This window comes from Microcebus murinus, chromosome 23 (assembly GCF_040939455.1).
Source record: "Microcebus murinus isolate Inina chromosome 23, M.murinus_Inina_mat1.0, whole genome shotgun sequence".
Lineage (NCBI taxonomy): Eukaryota > Metazoa > Chordata > Mammalia > Primates > Cheirogaleidae > Microcebus > Microcebus murinus.
The window spans coordinates 17,176,947-17,196,855 of NC_134126.1; the positions used below are offsets into that span (position 1 = coordinate 17,176,947).

The 19,909-nt window shown below is 38.6% G+C and overlaps 2 protein-coding genes and 1 long non-coding RNA gene across 4 annotated transcripts in view; 2 read left to right on the top strand and 1 right to left on the bottom strand.

The window, feature by feature from the left end:
• Positions 1-5,332, top strand: part of EPRS1 (glutamyl-prolyl-tRNA synthetase 1) — an 82,066-nt gene extending 76,734 nt beyond the window's left edge. For both annotated transcript variants that reach the window (XM_012791435.2, XM_012791443.2), the window contains 2 exons: positions 4,816-4,880; positions 4,982-5,332. In XM_012791435.2, coding sequence (XP_012646889.2) covers positions 4,816-4,880; positions 4,982-5,132 — 216 coding nt within the window. In that variant the 3' untranslated portion in view covers positions 5,133-5,332. The remainder of the gene's footprint in view (positions 1-4,815; positions 4,881-4,981) is intronic.
• Positions 5,333-5,465: 133 nt separating this feature from the next.
• LOC105886075 (uncharacterized) lies at positions 5,466-8,108 on the bottom strand. The gene is made up of 3 exons (XR_001160942.3): positions 8,046-8,108; positions 6,314-6,444; positions 5,466-5,549 (listed from the first exon to the last, which is right to left on the bottom strand). It is a non-coding gene; the product is annotated as an uncharacterized LOC105886075 (long non-coding RNA).
• A 5,171-nt stretch (positions 8,109-13,279) lies between these two features.
• Positions 13,280-19,909, top strand: part of SLC30A10 (solute carrier family 30 member 10) — a 41,425-nt gene continuing 34,795 nt past the window's right edge. The window contains exon 1 of the mRNA XM_075997048.1: positions 13,280-13,730. Within this exon, the coding sequence (XP_075853163.1) occupies positions 13,280-13,730 (451 nt within the window). The remainder of the gene's footprint in view (positions 13,731-19,909) is intronic.

The following is a 19,909-nucleotide window of genomic DNA, read 5'->3' on the forward strand; positions in this document are numbered from 1 at the left end:
AAAGCTGTCTTTTGTCTCAGTTTAATGCACTTTCCTCACATCTTTTTTTTTTTTTTAGGCAAAACATTTAATTGTTATATAGATAACCTACTGGTAGATCTCTTATTGCATGAGCTGGGAAAGTTAATCTCTCTGGCTCTCAATTTACTGTTCTGTAAAATAAGTACAAAATATGTAGTTTCAAAGTCCCCTTCAGATTCCAGTATTTAGCTTTCTATTCTTCTTAGTTTGTTGCCTTTGTAATCTTTCACCTTTTTGGGGTCCATAATTTATTACTTGACATAAACTGCCTACTTTTAATAGAAGACTAGAGATGAATAGCCATTGCTGCAGTATATTTTTTCTTTCACTGTAATTTATGATTTTTTTTTGTTTCATTAACTATTGGATTTTAAACTTTGTTTTATTATAGATATATGATAATCTGAGTCTATAATCCTAGCTCTTTGGGAGGCCCAGGTGGGATGGCTTGAGCCTAGGCGTTGGAGGTTGCAGTGAGCTATGCTGGCACCACTGCAGTCTGGCCCAGACAACTTCTGCAGCACAGTTCATTAGAGACATTGCATAAGAGTTAATAAATCAATAGAGTAACTATCAGATAATCCATTGCTTTCAAAGAAATTAATCCCAGCAGGTATTAGTGAAATCATTATCTTTTATTCTAATATTAGGTAAGTTACTGTAGAGATTTCAACATCTATTTGAAAGTCGAACATGTGGTATTTTAGTTGTATGTCCAAAGAGCACCATAGGACCAGAAAGCAAATTTTGTTTCTTGTATTCAGTAGTCAGGGCCATACCCTAGCTTACCTCATGCTGGTCAGCTTAGATGTGTTAACTGACCATCAAGTAATCTTTGAGGCTGTTGTAATAAAATTGTATTTACTAGGAGGAGAGAAAGAGGAAAGGATCTTTGGAACTTTGAATGTAGGTGAAAGTTTGATTTTTCTACTCTTCTGTTGGGATAAATGAAAACAGATTTTTATATCTGATTTATAGGACTGAATTTTAGTATTTTTCCAAGGGGAGAATGTTAATTAAATGTAAAATAAATGTTATTAATATATAATATATATTTTTTACTGTTGCCATACATTACTAATCTTCTATTAATTGTTAGGATTTTAAGTATTGCTGTATCTTCTCATTAACATTTTTCTACTAAAGAATTTAAGATATTACATATTGCTAAACATTGTATCTTTTTAAAAACGTAGATAAAAAATGATCAAAAGTAAAAACCTTTTTATGGCTAAATAGCCTCAAAATATATACTATCTTTGCATATTGATGAATGCGAAACATAAATGACTAGAACTCTCAGGTCTTATCATCTAAACTTTACTTTGAAGCTAGAAAGAATCAAGATGTTGTTTACAAAATTATCACTTATGACTCCAAATACATTTAATTAATAACAACTTGAATTTATCCACATGCTGTAACCATTTTAAATTTTAAAAATTATTATTTTAGAAATACAAACCTTCTCAAGGCTTAGTAATTTTTTTTCTTAGAGAAAAAGAAAATATGACTTTGTTTACTTTCAAAAAATTTTTGAAAGTTAGAAAAATATAGCTGTAAATGTTTGTAAGTTAATAGAAGTAAAAGCTTTAGAGAAACCGGATTTGTATTTATTATCCAAAGAGACTCTTTGTAATTAATTCTTAATATTTTATCATTGTTAAGTTAGAGACAGTGATTAAAGTTTTCCCCCATTCTGTCTTCTGTAATGAATTTTTTTTTTTTTTTTTGAGACAGAGTCTCGCTTTGTTGCCTAGGCTAGAGTGAGTGCCATGGCGTCAGCCTAGCTAGCTCACGGCACCCTCAAACTCCTGGGCTCAAGCAATCCTCCTGCCTCAGCCTCCCAAGTAGCTGGGACTACAGGCATGCGCCACCATGCCCGGCTAATTTTTTCTATATATATTAGTTGGCCAATTAATTTCTTTCTATTTATGGTAAAGACGGGGTCTCGCTCTTGCTCAGGCTGGTTTCGAACTCCTGACCTTGAGCAATCCACCCGCCTCGGCCTCCCAGAGAGCTAGGATTACAGGCGTGAGCCACCGCGCCCAGCCTGTAATGAATTTTTAATACTTTTATGAGTGTACATTTTTTCATGCTTTTTGTTTGTATAAATTCAACTTTGAATGCTAGGAAGTAACTTGGTATTGTTTCAGCTCTTATATCTCTAGGTTCGTTTTTGCTTTAATTTTCATTGCACAAATAATTTCTTTTAGGTCATTAAATATGAAATATCCAATTTTGAATCAAAAGTTTAGTTTATTATATCTTATGCAAGAAACAGTGCAATTAATCAAAGTATGTACCTAAACTATCAGGACATGGTTTTGCCATCTTAACAGTAGCTTGCTTATGCCAGCAGCAAATAAGCCTGGAGAGCAAGTGGTGATGAAATCATGAAAGGTGTTTCCCACAGCTTGTTGAGAACTGAATATTTTTCCTTGCAAGAAGTGGTCCAAAGCCTAGAAGAAGGGGAAGTCAGTTGGTGTGAGGTCTGGTGAATACAGTAGATGACAGAGCGTTCCCAAGTCCAGCTGCTGTAGCTTGAGCAGCATTGTTTTTTGCGACGTGGTCTTGCAAGAGGATCGACCTGTCTCTATTGACCAGTCTCGGCTTCTTAGTCACAAGCATCCTCATCATTTCATCCAGTTGGTTGTAGTAGACATCTGCTATAATTGATTGACCAGGTTTCATTAAGCTAGTGGATAATGCTGGACCACCAAACAGACACCATTAGCTTTTTTGAATGAGTATTCAGTTTTGGACTGTGTTTACGCACTTCATCGTTATCCAACCATTTTTGCCAAATACTTGCTTGCAATTGTCGGAAAGAGTCCACTTTTCATCACATGTAACAATACGGTGTAGAAGTCGTTCACCTTTATGTTGTTACAGCAAAGAAAGGCAAACTTCAAGACAGTTTCTTTTCTGATGATCATTTAATTCATGTGGTACCCATCTATTCAGCTTCCTTACCTTGCCCATTTGTTTCAAATGTTCCAGTATTGTTAGAATAGTAATGTCAACCCTTTGCTGCTAATTCACGTGCAGATTGAAATGGATTGGCTTCCACTATAGCTTTCAGTTCATCATTATCCACCTTGGTCTCAGGTCACCCACATGGCTCATTTTCTAGATTAAAAATCACCAGAATGAACTTCTCAAATCATTGATGTACTAGCAACATCCTTCCCAAACACTTCGTTGATATCTTAAGCTGTCTGGCACTGCATTGGTTCCACGACAGAACTCATATTCAGAAATAACACGGATTTTTTACTTATCCATGGTTTCACAAAAATTGTTCTAAAAAAAATTGGACAGATAATCACAAGCCAAACCTTGCATTTGAAATAATGAGGATGTACCTTCACAATAAAAATAAAATAAGAAATGTGAAAGTGAAATGTCAGAGATATCAACTGTCAAACTTAATATCTAAGGAAACTGGACATTCCATACTTTATAACCTAATATATTAAAACTTCTCCAAATGTTTATTATTTCCATCTCTGCCACCTTTTCTCCACCTACCCACTCCCACTCCCAGGACTAACCTAGAAATGTATCACGTCTTTATTGTTTTAAGGCAGATTATCAAATAATAGTTTGTCAACTTTGGGAATTTGGCTAACACATTTTACTGGTTAAACATAGGAGACCTGGATAACTAACCCTTCATCACTCTGCACTGTTTTTCATCTGATAAATTACTTGTTTCTCTATAATTTCCTAATCTCTATTTATTTTTACTTCTCAAAGAAGCTTCTTGAGAAACATTTTAAACCCAATCCCAACTACAAGGAAAGGTTTACAGGAGAAACTCTTGAGTGTGGACGTGTGGCTGGGAACAGTTGATGGGAAGCTGATGAGGAAGCTGAGAACATGTTACTATTACCTCTGTCCCTTGGGTCTCCCCTTTCATAGATCTCTAAACTGCCTTCAGCTACTTTTAAACTGTATTTTGAATGTATATAGATTATTCACACCTTTGTCTTTCCCATCATTAACTCTCCAGGAATTTTTTTTTTAAGACTATTGCATAATTGCTATGCAGATTGCTATGCAGACAAACCTCATTTTGAAGTAGACATGCTATGAAAAATTTAGCATTCACAACTAGGAGAAATTTTAATACTGTCTAGTCCAACATTCACATTTTCATAAAACCTAGGGCTAAAGATTTTCAAACAGGTAGTAATTTCAAAATTAGGATAAAATCCTAGGTTTCTTGATTCTGCCATTTTTCTATGTGATCAATGGAAGAAAAATTGAGAGTTTTTTTTTTTTTTCTTATACAAAATGATGTTTGGACTTTAAAAATGATCCACTTACCTGTGTAACATGTTAGAAACATTGTGGCATAAAGAGAGGTTTGCCTGATTATTGATTGCTACTGTTATTTGCTATTGTTGTCTCCCTTTTATCCTCCTGATAACGTTTAACAGGCAGTAGACCCGATTTGGAATGAGGGAGATACAAGTGGGATCCAGCTTCTCTTCAGTCACTAATGTTGTAGCTAGTTTATTGGGACATTTTAGTGTATCGCAAAGATGTCTTTGTTGTGTCTTGATGCCCTATGAATATAGGTTTTGGATAGTGGAAAAACACTGTTTCCTATCTCTTATATCTCTGAGCAAAGTTTCTAGCAGGTTTGCAAAAGTCATGGCCTGAAAGGGCTGCAAGACCTATCCTGTTTTTTTGCTTAAGTTTAATAGAGAATTCAAATGTTCCTTCTATAAAATAGAATAGAAGGATTTTATAAATACAGAACACTTTTCCTTTTTTTATTAGATTGTTCAAATTCCATTCTGTGGAGAAATTGACTGTGAAGACTGGATCAAAAAGACCACTGCCAGGTAAGCATAATTAAATGATCAAACTCGTGAGGTATTGCAATGGAAAGGAATAGCAATATCCAGCATAAATGAATAAAATTCTTACTTGTTTTTGATTTTAGGGATCAAGATCTTGAACCTGGTGCTCCGTCCATGGGCGCTAAAAGCCTTTGCATCCCCTTCAAACCACTCTGTGAACTGCAGCCCGGAGCCAAATGCATCTGTGGCAAGAAGCCTGCCAAGTACTACACCCTGTTTGGTCGTAGTTACTAGAGGATAAAACAAACCCCCCTCTCCGATTCTCTTCACTTTTTAAAAAATTGATATTACTATCTTCTCAGATACAGTTTTATGATTTTTTTAAAAAATAAGAGCTCTAAAAGGAAGTCACAGGACACAATTATTCTTATCCCAAATTAACTGTGGAAAAGGCTTTTCTGTAAACAACCCCAGTAATAAATATCATAAACTGATACTGTTTTATGTTATTCATTTTTTCTGAAATGCATTGTGTGCTACAAGGAAATTCCTACAAAGAGATGAAGATAGTTGAAAGCTAGGCAACTGTTGTTGATCCAAGCACTCCTCGAGATGTCCCAGACCTTGAACCACCGGTCATCCCCTGTGCTGTGTGTCCTGAAGCACTTCCTTTCCATAGCTCCTAATACTCAACGTGAAATTGTCCTGAATCTGTTTTAAAAAACAAAGCAAAACCACAAATGGAAAGAGAATACTACTAATAATAAAGCTTTTCCTTGAGCTTCCCTTTCCCCCTCGTTACTATTGGGTCTTTGGAAAAAGGTCATAGTTTCTGAGATAGTGATCAAGCTTCTGCTTCTTACTCTGTACTTTTCCTCACCCGCCTGTCCCCACCACGACACTGTTTTTACTGAGATCACTAAGAATGCTTCGGACCAAAGGTAATGTTCACTTCTTAGTTTCTTATCTTATCCCTGTGCTGCATTTAGTACTCTTTTTATTAAAATTATTCCTGTGACCTTCCCTCCCTTCCTCTCTAACTCTTTTTGTTAGTTATGAGTCTTTCACTGGCTTTTCTTCCTTGGCCTGCTTCTTTATTCATTTCTTAGACACTTCCATACTTGGCCCTCTCCTCCTGCTGCCTGAACATCCTCATCTAGTCTCGCAGTTTCAAGTGACATTAATAGGCTAATGACTCCAATATTTTTTATCTCTAGATATGAGCTCTAGACCCCATTCCAGCTACATACTGAATTCTCTTGAGTGTTGCAATCAACAACTCAGGTCGACATGTCCCCAAAACTTCATTTTACCTACTACCCCTAGACCTCCTCCTCTTCCTCCTGTAGTATTTCCTGCCTGGAAGATTAGCACTGCCAAAATGCACCCAAACTAGAAACCTAAGCGTCATCCCAGGCAGCCCCTCCAACACCGTCACCCATGTTCATTTGGTCAGCAAAACATGTATCTGTTACCTCTAATGTCTCTTGGATCTCCCCTTTCATAGACCTCTAGGTTGCCTTCAGACCTTGGTCCCTCTAGTGCTGATTAACATCCTCTAGTTTCCTCTCCAGGCCATTCCGCATTTCCATGGTGGTTTTTTTTTCTGTAACAGACAACTTATTAAAATGTTTTTCTTCCTCTTAAAACCCTATTGTGGTTCACCATCATTTACAGGATAAAATTTAAACTACTTAGACTATTCTGGCTCAATACCCATCCAGTTATTTTCTTCTGCCAATCCAGCATAGTCCTTTGCAACCTATCCATTTGGGATTTCCTGTAAACAACATATTTCCTGTCTCTGTCCTTTGCCTGGATTTGTCCTTTTGTCCCTCATTTCTAATCTACTTGGTAAATCTCTTATTTCAGGACCCTGTTCCAATATGCTTTTCTGCTTGGTAGTGATAAATATTAATACACCAGTAGAGGGCAGAGACTTCAAAAAGGACTTGAATTTTGAGCTTCACTCTAAAGGATGAGTAGATTGTAATAAATAGAGGAGGAAGGACATTCCAGGCAGAGGGACCAAGAGATGCAAAGGCACAAAAGTGCACGGTATGTATGAGAACACTGAAGAATTGTTTTTTTTTTTTTTTTTTTTTTCAAGACAGAGTCTCACTTTGTTGCCCAGGATAGAGTGAGTGCCGTGGCATCAGCCTAGCTCACAGCAACCTCAAACTCCTGGACTTAAGCAATTCTACTGCCCCAGCCTTCCGAGTAGCTGGGACTACAGGCATGCGCCACCATGCTCAGCTAATTTTTTCTATATATATATTAGTTGGCCAATTTCTTTCTATTTATAGTAGAGACAGGGTCTTGCTCTTGCTCAGGCTGGTTTTGAACTCCTGACCTTAAGCAATCCGCCCGCCTCGGCCTCCCAAAGTGCTAGGATTACAGACGTGAGCCACCGCGCCTGGCCTGAAGAATTGTTCTTAATGTTGGTAGGGAATTACCAACTGAGAGCAGATTATAAATAGAGTGTGCTTTCAAGACTGATGTTTGAGTATGTGTATCCACATACCTAGCTTAATGAGATCAGCTGAAATATATGAGCCACGTTTTTATGCTCAGAACCATAATTTCCTGTTGATTTATGGCAGTTCATAATACTTTTATCTTACTTTATCCTTAGCTATGTAAACTGCCTGTTTCTTCAGTTGTAAAATGGAGAGTCTAACACCTATCTCTTAGTTATTCTGCTTCATAGAGTAAGATCTTTAGAACAATGCCCAGAACATACTAATAAGTAAGAGCTATTGGTTATAATTCTGCAGGATCAACTGGAAGTAGGTCCTAATATATAGCTCTAGTTATAGTAGTTACTTTAGCTACTAATTATTTTTCTGAAAACCAACATAAATGCTTTTAGAGGACAAGGGTTTTTGTTGTCAGTCCATGACAAAAGCTTAAAAGCTCTAGATTAAAGACTAATTACCCCACATTTTGCCTAGCCACTGGCCATTTAGGAGTAGGTGGTCATCTCTGGTGCAAAGACAAATCCCCACTCTATTTTTCGAAACTTCAGATGTGTAGGACTAATCACAGTAAAGCTTGAAGTTTGCTGCTTTAAAGGAAGTCCGTATTTAAAGAAATAGTAATTATGTTAAGGAAGGAATCCCTCACCCAAAATGTACCTCTTATAAATTGGCTTTTTTCTTAAATTGAAATTTAGCTAAATTATCAGGACTTTTTGAAATTTCATACCTTAAGAGTGGTGGTGCCTTTCATAAACCTGAATGCAAACAATATACTTTAAGAAATGAGCACTGCTTTACTTGCAGGTGACAGCTGTAAAGTAGACATATGACTGAGTCACAAAAGTGATTGTGTGCCTAGCGTTCATGACAGCAAAAAGCAGGTCAAGACATATTTACTTCTGGCTCTGCTCACAGGGATAAGTGTACCCACACTACATCTTAGCGATTTCTAGTTCATCCATGGGAGAATGTTTAAAATAATTTTTCATTACTCCAGTAAATCACATGAAGCCTTTATGAGAATTGAACAATAATGGCAACTGATGGGGCTCATTTGGAGAGGATTTGGGTCTTAAGATCAGCAGCAGCAGAACACTTATAAAGTAAGTAAGGAGGAAGGCATTTGGACCAGGGAGTAGAACGATCACCCCATTTACATCTGATTCTTGTTGTTGATATTAGTCATCTGCCATGTAACTATGGTGCTCAGGGGGTGTCAGTACCATCAAAAAGTTGGGGGACGCAGCTACTACCGTGTTTCCCCCAAAATAAGACAGGGTCTTATAGTCTTATATTTATTTTTCCTCAAGAAGACACCCTAGGGCTTATTTTCAGTGGATGTTTTTTTTTAAGTACAGTACAACCACCTACATTTATTCAAATAAAGTTAAGTCATCTTCTGGAACATCATCATAACTCTCCAAACCCTGAATTCCATCCTGAATTTCTTGTGACTCTATTTCCTTTAGAACCATTGGCCCCAGTCTCTCATGTCAAGTAACAGAGCTCTCATGGGGCAGACGAGAAGGGCTGCTCATCTTTACCGCTTCACGACGAAATGCAAGGGTTGTGCAGATAGGCTGTGTAGCCACACGCCTCTCTAGGTCTTATTTTCAGGGTAAGGGTTATATTTGCGCAAATGCTTAAAAGTCCTGCTAGGGCTTATTTTATGGATAGGTCTTATTTTCAGGGAAACACAGGACTATCCTGGTATTTTCAAACATAGCTTTGGCCCTTGGCTTGTCACTTTTACTACGTTTAGAAAATGCTAGCCATTTGTTTAACAAATAAATGTGAATGCCTGCTCTGTGTACAGTGTCAGAGGATGCAATAGTGAGTAAAAAAAAATTAAACATGATTTTCCTTTTCTTGGCTGTATTTCCTTGAAATAGTTCAGTTTGATTTGTAAAACCAGGCAATCAGTAGTAGAAAGGGAGCTAGGCAATGAATTGGGCTGAGCATTGTTAGTAAGAGGCCCTAGTCTCCGTGACCCTCTCACTATGGCATGAGGTTATTCCAATCACCAGCAGCAGCATGCTGAGAACTTTCCTTCTGTAGTGGGGATGATAATACCTGGAGAATTAACTCCTCTCTGCCACATCATAAGGCTTAAAATAACGGAAATAAACACATTTTTTCCCCTTGTGGTTTAGTAGGTGATGTTAAGCCAATGTCTTTGCTCAACTTTGCTGGAACGTATGAGAGTTTGGAGCATGAGTTTTACCGAAATGATACAAAAGATTTAAATAAATATCATGTAATAGGGATATTTCAAAAATAAAGTGTGTCACTAAAACCAAATTTTGTGATGGAGATACCCGTTGAATGAGGAACTTCAGAGGGTGTAGAAGCTGGTGACAATGGTGGTAATATTATTACTTTGTATGTAGGTGAATATGCAATGGTACTATAATTTCCTCATTCATTCACCCTCCTAAGCAATTATTTCATGCCTTTTTCTCCTCAAATGCCCCATGCTTCCCCTTTTTAGTTATCAGTTGATCATCTTGATTTCTATTTCACTGAGAAGATAGAGGCAATAAGAGTAGAACCTTTGGGACCTGCCACCACCATATCCACCATGTGACATGCCACCATCACTTCTAGTCCTCATTTTGCTTGCCCACTCAGTGTTTGGCTCAGCTGATTCTCCCTCTTTGAAACACATTCTTTTAGAACACTACTCTCTCCTGTTTTCCCTTTTCTCTCTCTGGTCCTTTCCTCTCACCTCTTCATGTTTTCTTCCCTTCTCTGTCTCTTCACGTTTTCTGGTAACCTCATCCAGTCTCCGGGATTTGAATACTAGATATTGTCAACTCCCAGCTTCACACACTTCCAGCCTAAACCTCTCTCCTGAACTCTAGGCTCATTCAGCAGCCTAGGTGGCATTTCAACTAGGATGTCTAATGGACACGCCAAACTTAGCGTCATTTCCACCCCTCTTCCCAATGCTGCTCCGACAGCAGTCATTTTCGTCTCAGTTGCAACCCTGCTGTTCCAGGTCAAAACCCTGGTGTCATCTTGATATTTTCTTTCTCTGATCCCTTCACATCCAATTACTCAGAAAATGTTGACTCTAACTTCAAAATATCCCCTGAGAGGCCAGCTTCAAGTGCATGTTACTTGTGCAGTTGCACAGTGCCTGGTTCAATGCTCTGCTGTTGCTGTCTTGAAACTGCCCCCCCCCCCCAGAGTCTTGCTGCGTCACCTGGGCTTACAGTACAATGATGTCATCATAGCTCACTGCAGCCTCAAACTCCTGGGCTCAAGCAATCCTTCTGCCTCAGCCTCCCGAGTAGCTGGGGCAACAGACACACGCCAGGTCTCCTGGCTAATTTTTCTATTTTTAGTAGAGACAGAGTCTCAAGACAGCCGGTTGCTCAGGCTGGTCTTGAACTCCTGAGCTCAAGTGACCCTCCCACTTCAGCCTCCCAGAGTGCTAGGATCAAGGTTCATTTATGTTATAGCATGTGTTGGAATATCCTTCCTTTTATAAGGTGGAATAATACTCCGTTGTATGTATAGATTCTATTTGTTTATTCTTTCATTTGTAGATGGACACTTGGGTTGCTTCTACCTCTTGACTATTGTAAATGGTGCTGCTATGAACATGGGTATACAAACATCTCTTTGGGATCCTGCTTTCAATTCTTTTGGATATATACTCAGAAGGGAATTGCTGGACCATATGACAATTCCATTTTTAATTTTTTGAGAAACTGCCATAGTGTTTTCCATAGTGGCTATGCCACTTAAACATTCTTAATAATTCTTGAACTAGAGATTCTGCATTTTCATTTTGCAAGAGAACCTGTGAATTATGCAGCCAGTCCTACTGGGATGTTCCCACTTTACACCTGGTCTAAGCCACAATCTTTTGTCTAGACTATTGCAATAGCCTCCTAATTGGTCTCTCTGCCTTCGTGTAATCTCAACACATCCAGTGATTCTTTAAACCCATAAATTCGATCTCATTCTTCTGGTTTGATATTCTCCCATCTCAGGGCCCCACATGGCCTGCCCCTTCCCCGTCAGCTCTTTGGCTTTTATTCCTGATTTCCCATCTCCTCGGTTACTCCTCTCCAGCCCTGCTGATCTCTCCGGTGTCCCTTGAACTTCTCATGCTCATTATTCCCTCTGCCTAGAAAGATCTTCCTTCACATGTCTGCATCATTCAGTTTCTTACCCCTTTCAGGTCTTTACTCAAAGAACATCTCAGCCAATTCTTACCTGACCACTTTATTTAAAATAGCACATCCCAATGCCAACATTCACTTTTCCCTGCTTTGTTTCCATCATACTTATTACCATTTAACATTCAATACATTTTATGGTTTATTTTGTTAATTATCTGTCTGGCCCCCCTAGAATATAAGCCCCACAAGGGCAGGGAGTTCCAGATCCCAGAACGCCATCTGGCATGTAGGCACTCAGTATTTTTTGCATGAATGGATGAATGGGACAGTCTTATAGCAATAGTTTTCACAATCTGATTGTATTAGAAGTCTGTCAGAATATTAATTGAATTGGAGATAAGGAAACTATTAGGGCTACTAAGTTGTTAGGTTTTAGTCAAAGTCCAGGTTCTCCAGAAAAACAGAGCCAACAATGTGTGTGTGTGTGTGTGTGTATAAAGAGAGATTTATTATAAGGAATTGGTTCTACGTAATTAAAAGGCTGAGAAGTCCCAAGATCAGTGGTGAGTCAGCAAGAAAGAGAGTGGATGGGGGTAGTTCCAGTCTGAAGGCCCATAAAGTTGAGACCCAGGAAGAGTCCGCGTTTCAGTCTGAGTCCGAAGGTAGGAAAAAGCCCATGTCCCAGGTTGAGGGCAGCCAGGCAGGAGGGGTTCCCTGTTCGTGAGCCTTTTTGTTCTATTCAGGCCCTTAGCTGATTTTAGGAGGCCAATCTGCCTTACTCAGTCTACTGATTCAATAATTTCATTCAGAAACAACTTCCCAGACACATCCAGAATGTCTTGGGTGTCATTGACCAAATGGCCAGTCAAGCTGACATGTAAAATTTATCATCAGACTTTAGATTCAGAAAGAAAAAATTAAAAAAAGGTTGGGTAGAATAATATTAGTCTATATTTCTTTAAAAGATTGACAGTGGGCAGGCTACTCAAAGCAATAGGGGCCACTGCTGTTTTAGATATTCAGAAACTGATAAGCTTTTAGGCCTATACATTGTGGCAGATTATAAGATTTTAAGAAACAAAACCAAAAACTTCTTGGCATCAGTTAAATCATTTGTGTCTCTTCCTGAAACTAAGCAGGATTATGTCTTTAGCTCCTCCAGCTTAAAGGCTTTTTACCTTTTCTGAACATGGGAAATGTTTTTCTTGTCTTATTTATGGAGAAAGTTTGGAAGTAGGGATGCTTGTTTATTCTAGGTCAGTGGGCAGAGCAATAGAAAAATCACCTTAGCTTTACCTGTGGCTTTTCACTTACTGTAGTTCTGTGGATTGGTGACCTCTAGAATCTAGTCCCTGTTTCATGCAGTAAATGGCATTCAAAACTATTTACACACCAGGTAGACAAGACACACTGTGTACGTCATGGCCTGCTCCACCAGAGCTGTTACTGTGCACACAGAGAACAGGGAGGCTGGAAAGGCCACGGCCACTGATGAGCTTCCCCGCGATTCAAGGACACGGGTGCTCTCGACTTCTGTAATTAAACACACACACACAAACAAACAAAAAAAAATCTCTTAAGACCGTATCTGAAGCCAGTGTCTTCCATTTCCATAAATCCCAGCTCACCTGACGTCCCTTGCTTAATTGCCCTTTAAACTGTTTTATGGCTTTATAGCAGCCTATAAAAAGTGATTTCCAAATATGACAGGCGCTGAAAGGCTGAAGAGGAGAGTTATCCAGGGCTTGTAATCGCTACATCTGTAGCTGCTCCTTAACAGCTCAGCCTTCACAGAGGAAGAGGAGCTGCCAGGGCCCCAGCAGCCATGGGGCGATACTCCGGAAGAAGCTTCCGTTTACTCCTCATGAGTGTCGTTAGCATCCTCCTTTTTGTGATGGAGATTGTGATCGCCTACGTAGGTAACTCCCTCTCTTTGGCCTCGGATGCTTTTGCAGTTCTTTCCCACTTTTTGTCCATGGTCATAGGTTTCTTTGGTGTAAGGGCCAGCAACATAAAACAGCACAGGAAGAGCACCTACGGCTTTCTGCGGGCGGATGTCGTGGGCGCCTTTGGCAACTCCATTTTCGCCGTGGCGCTGATGTTCAGCATCCTGGTCGAAGCCATCAAAAGGTACATCAATCCCCAGAAGACAGAGGCGCCGCTGCTGGTTCTCAGTGCTGGGATTATCGGGCTGTTCTTCAACGTCCTTAACTATGTCATCTTCTTGGACTGCTGTTACTGCACGGCACCCGGGCGCCAGTGGGACACAGCAACAGGTAAGTAACTGCTCAGAGAGTGACAGTGAATCTGGCGAGAGTCCTGGCAGGTGCTATCACAGGGGGCCTCTGGTGGCGCTATCTAGAGAGGCCCGATGCACGGGGTTGGCCCCTTAGCCCCATGATTTTACAGTAGATCTTGCTGGAGAACAGTTGCCTTCAGCCTGAAGTTCCTTGTGAGCCGAGTGGCATCAGGTAGGTCCCTTTGAAGTTGGGAGGTCTTTAATTTTACCCACGGGGAATGCAAACATCTGTCCAGACAGATAGAGAGGGAAGGAACAAAGGCACTCACTGTCGCCATAGAGAAAACAATTTGAAAGAAAGTGGATGTGGCAGTCTCCTTTGACTCACGGTTGTTTACCCAGGTGCGACATGACTGTGTTTGAATTTAGGAATAATATTTTTTTATGTCTCCTTGAAATATGTTGAAAATACTAGATTACATAGCCAACTCACAAACAGCAAAGTGGCAGATAATTGGCTAGGCTGATAAACTTTTAGGAATATAGTCAAAGAATGTTGTAGAAAATGGAGAGGGAAAAAAATAAAGAAGATGGTCTAGTTAAACTTAGCTCTTTTCTGGATGGAAATATTTGCACTTATTTATTGCACACCTCTGTTCTATCTGAGGAAAAGGAAAACGATTTACATGTGAATCTTTAGGAGGGACTTCAGAGTGAGTACCAAACTCATTGGCTCACCTGGCAAAAAGTTGAATTAAATCTTAGAAGAGAGCAATAAATCCACAAGATGCTTCTTTATTAGATGAGATCATGTTTCTTTAATTTATTGCCACAAGAGGGATTTTTAAAATATATGTCAAAAGGTTCTTATGGAAGAGAAATTTTCAGTGCTTCTTTTAAAAGGAATCCTATAGCATGAATAGATTCAAATCAACAGGTTTAAGTCATGGTTCTAGCACAAGGCAGTAGCCAAATTACTTCATTCCCCCTACTTCCCCTCCTGTAATGTGGAAGTAGAAAGGACTATGCAATGCTAGGTATTAATATTTAGCACTTAATAGGCACTTGATAAATAGTAATCATTGTTTTTGAAAAAAAAATCACAATGCAAGCCTTTGAATTATGCGTTACTCTGATATCACTTAATTCTAATAGCTCATCTGGATTTTAAGAAATTTCAAATTTTTCCTTATTTGATGCTGATGAGTTTTCTCTCATGAGTAGGGCCATTATATATTAATAACTGAGTCAGAGGGCCCCAGAGGCTAGGTTTGCACTGTTTGTTTTATTCCTCTTGTCTTTGCTACCATTACAAATTATGCCATTTGGATCCAGTCCTTGATCCTATCTCTGTCTTAATTTTCCTATTGGTAGAATGTGTGTTATGAGAGCACCTATAGTATGTGCTAAATATAAAAATGAAGAAGAAACTAGATTCTAGGTTTTTATGTGATTTAATGAATCAGTCTGGGCCTCATCTTTTGTAAAAGACAATTCATTGTTAACTTGAGACTCTGCCTTGGTTACATCAGTCATTTTGTGAAAATTACTACTTGAGGTTCCAGATCATAAAATTCACATATTTGATATGAGACAAATATATATATATATACACACACATACATGCATACATACATATTATTGCTATGCATACATTTATAGGAAGGGAGGTGATTTCAAATGATTAGTGTTGACAATGGAAATGTCACCAGTACTGAACTTACCATTATATTTTCAGTTGTTCCATAGCAGTTCTAATTTTGCCTTTATTCTTCACATATCTACCTTCATAGAACAAAAACAATTTAGGCAATTGGTCTAACTCTAACCAACATGAAAATTGGTACACAACCACAGTCCTGTTTTTACTAATTGAATTATTATTGTATAGATCGTCATTCAGCTCTTGTTTGGGAAGCAGTGCTTTCCAGTGTTTATGTCTCTACTGAGTTAACAGCAAGAAGCTTAAAACAAATCATTTACACTGACCATATGGGTTTCTATTAGCTTAATTTCAGGGCATCTATCTTCTTTTCAACTGTTTGATTGCTATATAGTATTCTACTTTATTTCTTATTTCCTTTTTACCCCCACTTTAGACAATAATGAAACACCAAATAGTATTTTACTTTAAATAACTAAGTATAGGGATAGCAATATACACATATTGTTAATGCTTTAAAATTCATGCTCTAGGTTACTGTTATTATTTTGGTAGCCTGTAGTATTCTTAAATTCTTCTATTAGAAATTTTAGAGTGTTTAAAACCTTCAAGTGATTTTAGGATAGATACTTAGCTTGTTAACACTTATGTCTCAAGTTATATATTTATCATTTTTTCTAAATCATATATTTTGATATTCTTCCCATCACCTAAATGATTTTAAAGAAAAGAGTAAATTGTGGGGTCAGATGAATTTCATAAATTGACATTAACCCAATATCAATTGGCTCACATTTCAGGAAGAAATGTGATTAGTCCATACATACTAATTTATAACAGCGGTTATCATCTATGAATGGGGAAAAAGATTCTTGACTTCAAAAGATTCAACCTAAACTTATGAAAAAGAATTTCTGTACTTCTTGAGCCTTACAGTGTAGCACTTTGAAGTCCTATAAACTAAACAACTGCTGGTACTCCTGGTTTAGTGATCAGATCTAGTAGTCATCTTTTATGGAATTTGTAGCTAAAGAGAACTTTTTACTACCAAGCCTTTGGTTTCCTCTGGTTCTGTAGGTCTTTTACTTGTTCTGCTTACTTGTCTGGTGTAGAAATTGAATCAGTTGCATTTGATGTTTGAGATTGTAGAAAAGTAAAAAGTAATCAAGACTACTAACTTTAAATTAAATATAAACAAAACAGACTGTATACCTAATTAAGATTTAAACATCCCTGGGATTCATGGAATAAATTATGCTGGAGAATCAGACATACAGAACCAGGGATTTTTAAAAATCTGGGTGAAAAGAACGTCTGCAAGTTTGAGCTGAGCTGAGGGAGCCTGGAGGCCTTAGATGAAGATCTAGCCCCATGAGGCCAGGCGCAGTGGTTCACACCTGCTAATCCTAGCACTTGGGAAGTCGAGGTAGGAGGATCACTTGAGCTCAGGAGTTTGAGACCAGCCTAAGCAAGAGTGAGACTCCGTCTCTACTAAAATTATAAAAAAATTAGCTGGACAACTAAAAATATATAGAAACAATTAGCTGGGCATGGTGGTGCATGCCTGTAGTCCCAGCTACTTGGGAGGCTGGGACAGGAGGATCGCTTGAGCCTAGGAGTATGAGGTTGCTGTGAGCTAGGCTGATGCCATGACACTCTAGCCCAGGCAACAGAGTGAGACTCTGTCTCAAAAAAAAAAAAAAAAAAAAAAAAAGATCTAGCCCATGTGAGGCTATCCCTGACATGAAAAGGTATAAGAAAGTTCAGGTGATGGTAGAGCCAGTATTTTTGGCTAAAGTGAAAGGCAAAGTAAAAAACAAAACAAAACAAAAAAACAGGGTCAGGTGCAGTGGCTCACTCCTGTAATCCCAGCACTTTAGGAGGCCATGGTGGGAGGATTGCTTGAGGCCAGGAGTTTGAGACCAGCCTGAGCAAGAGCGAGACCCTGTTACTACAAAAAATGGAAAAATTAGCTGAATGGGTGGTACATGCCTGTAACCCCAACTACTTGGGAGGCTGAAGGAGGAGGATCACTTGGGCTCAGGAGGTTGAGGTTTGAGGTTGCAGTAAGCTATGGTGACACCACTGCACTCTAGCCAGGGTGACAGAGCAAGACTGTCTCAAAAAAAAAATGAAAACAGAAAAAGAAAAAAAGAAAGAAGGAAAAAAAGAAAAGAAAAAGAAAATAAAAAAATAGGTTTAAAGTCCAAAATGTTGATGGCCCTATGTGTGAATGTGTTTGGGGGAGGGAAGTGGGGAAAGGGTGAAGGGGTGAAAACAACATGTAGATCCAGATCCCAGGAAATACGGGTCTCCAGCTAGTTTCTTTCTTTAGACTTAGGGACTAAATTTGCTTGGTTAACATGTTTTCCTGTTCCTTATTCACTGTATTTGATTTTCCTTGACTTTCACATTTTCTTTTCTGTTTGAGTTTTAATTATATCTTTCAGGCCTAAGTTTCTTTTAGAATTTACCTACTAGAGCTCTCTGTGCCCTGACCTGTACCAGAACAGACCTGGCTGGACAGCAGCCTAATTTATTTTAAGCTAAAGGTAATTTTGTGCAGCTCACTTTTCCAGTATGAGGGTTTCTGCTCTATTTTTTTCATCGTTTTCCTGTCGAGGCTAGTTCAGGCATGCCATTTATACATGATAAATGTATATCTGAAATATTTGTTTATTATTTTTAATTTTTTTATTTTAATTTTTTTTTTAGCAAAAAGCCTTTTCTCTGAATTTAAGTTGATTTTGTTTTGATTCCACATTGTGCTCGCTTGCTGTCTGTCTGTCTCTCTGCCTCTCACAGCTACCCTTCTGGTATCGTGTCCCTCCAACTAGCAAACGGCAGTGACAGCACAGCAGCCAGCAGAGTTCATTGTTGCCCAACTTTAACACACGGCTGCTGAGTTGCTCCTGCAAGCTTCTAGTTAACATTCAGTATTCTATAGCCTGGTGGGGGCTTTTCACACAGACAGACCTGCAGACACTGAAAACAAGTCCATTTCCTTTCCTTTTAGAGAAAATTTGAGACAAACAAAATAGGCAAGGCTCTGAGAGTTTTAGGAGAGGCAAAGGAGAATTGCTGCCTCTCCCCCTGGAGCAAATACTACGGAGTAAGGAGTAAATAAGATAATCAGAAACTGCACCGTTGAGGGCAGCTTTTCAAACTGGAAAAGGGAAGGTTTTCTAGGCATAAGTGACTTGAGTTCTCGTTCTAGATTAGAGGCAGGCTCATCAAGATTGGGAATTTGCAATAATTATTAAATAATTTTAAGAAGGAGGATGCTTAATTCCCAGAAGCTATTATTTTGCAGTTTGGCCATATCTGACACGAACATTGTTTTCCAAGCACCCCTATTGGGTTTTGATCAGTTAACTTCCACATGAGGATTCAGTGATAAGAACAAACACACATATCAGAGATCACAGTATCTATCCCATAATAGGTGCCTGATAAGCTCCCTTACATCTGTTTCTATGTGTTCCTGACAACTTGCTTTAACCCTTCACCTCTTTTGTTGCCCAGTGAGAAAGATCAAAGGAAGATTGAAAAATAGGTGCTATTTCACATTTGTGAAATCAAATTTAACCGAAGAAAAAAAAGAAGATAAAGAGACCAGCTTCTAGTTCTCAGCTACTTTTTTTCTAGTGTGCAGAGGCTGCTATGACTAATACCTGCGTTAAATGTTAATGAAACATAAGTTTTTATTGATATCTGTGAGTTGTCAAGCACAATCAGAATCTAGAGAGAATAGTTACAACATCATATCAATACATTTGAAGAACTGTATGTTTTGCAAAATAGCTAGAGAAAATACTTGCTTGTTCCATTTTTCAGACAAGAAAACAGAGGTTCAGTGATAAGTCTATAACATACAGCTAGTTAACAGAAGAATACAAAGAAATTAAAACATAAAAAAAAGAAAGAAATTAAAACATTGAGGGTAGGCCCTTAATTAAGGACCCTACTCTACTTACTCTACTTGGTCAAAAAAAAAAATTATGAACAGTGAAAAATTATCTGGCAATAATCACAAGAGAGCATATGAAAAAGTGCAAATGAATACACCATAAATTGAATCCTAATTCCGGTAGCTGAGTGACCACTAGTAAGTTACTTACACTTTCTAAACCTTGGTTCCTTCATCTATAAAGTGGGTAATATCAGTTTCGTAAGGATGAAATTATATTATGTGTCAAGTGCTTAACACAGCATTTGGCATCCACTGAGCACTCAATAAATGGTAATGATGGTGGTGGCAGTGGATAGTGACTATGCAAGGGCTGGAGAAACAAGGAATCAATGAAATGCTGGTAAGATCCCTCTGCAGACAAGTCCCTTGCTCTGTTCCACAACCACAGACTGGCAGCCCACTATATCTTTGGCCAACACTACTATAATTGTTAGTCACCCATATGATCAAACAGATCCATCACCATTCCTACGAACCCTGCAAAACATGCGTCTTACTCATGAGAGGTTAGAGCATGCCTTGTAGGGTGAACCAGAAGGAGCATTGACCAGTAATTAAAAAATACATGCTCTAGGACTTC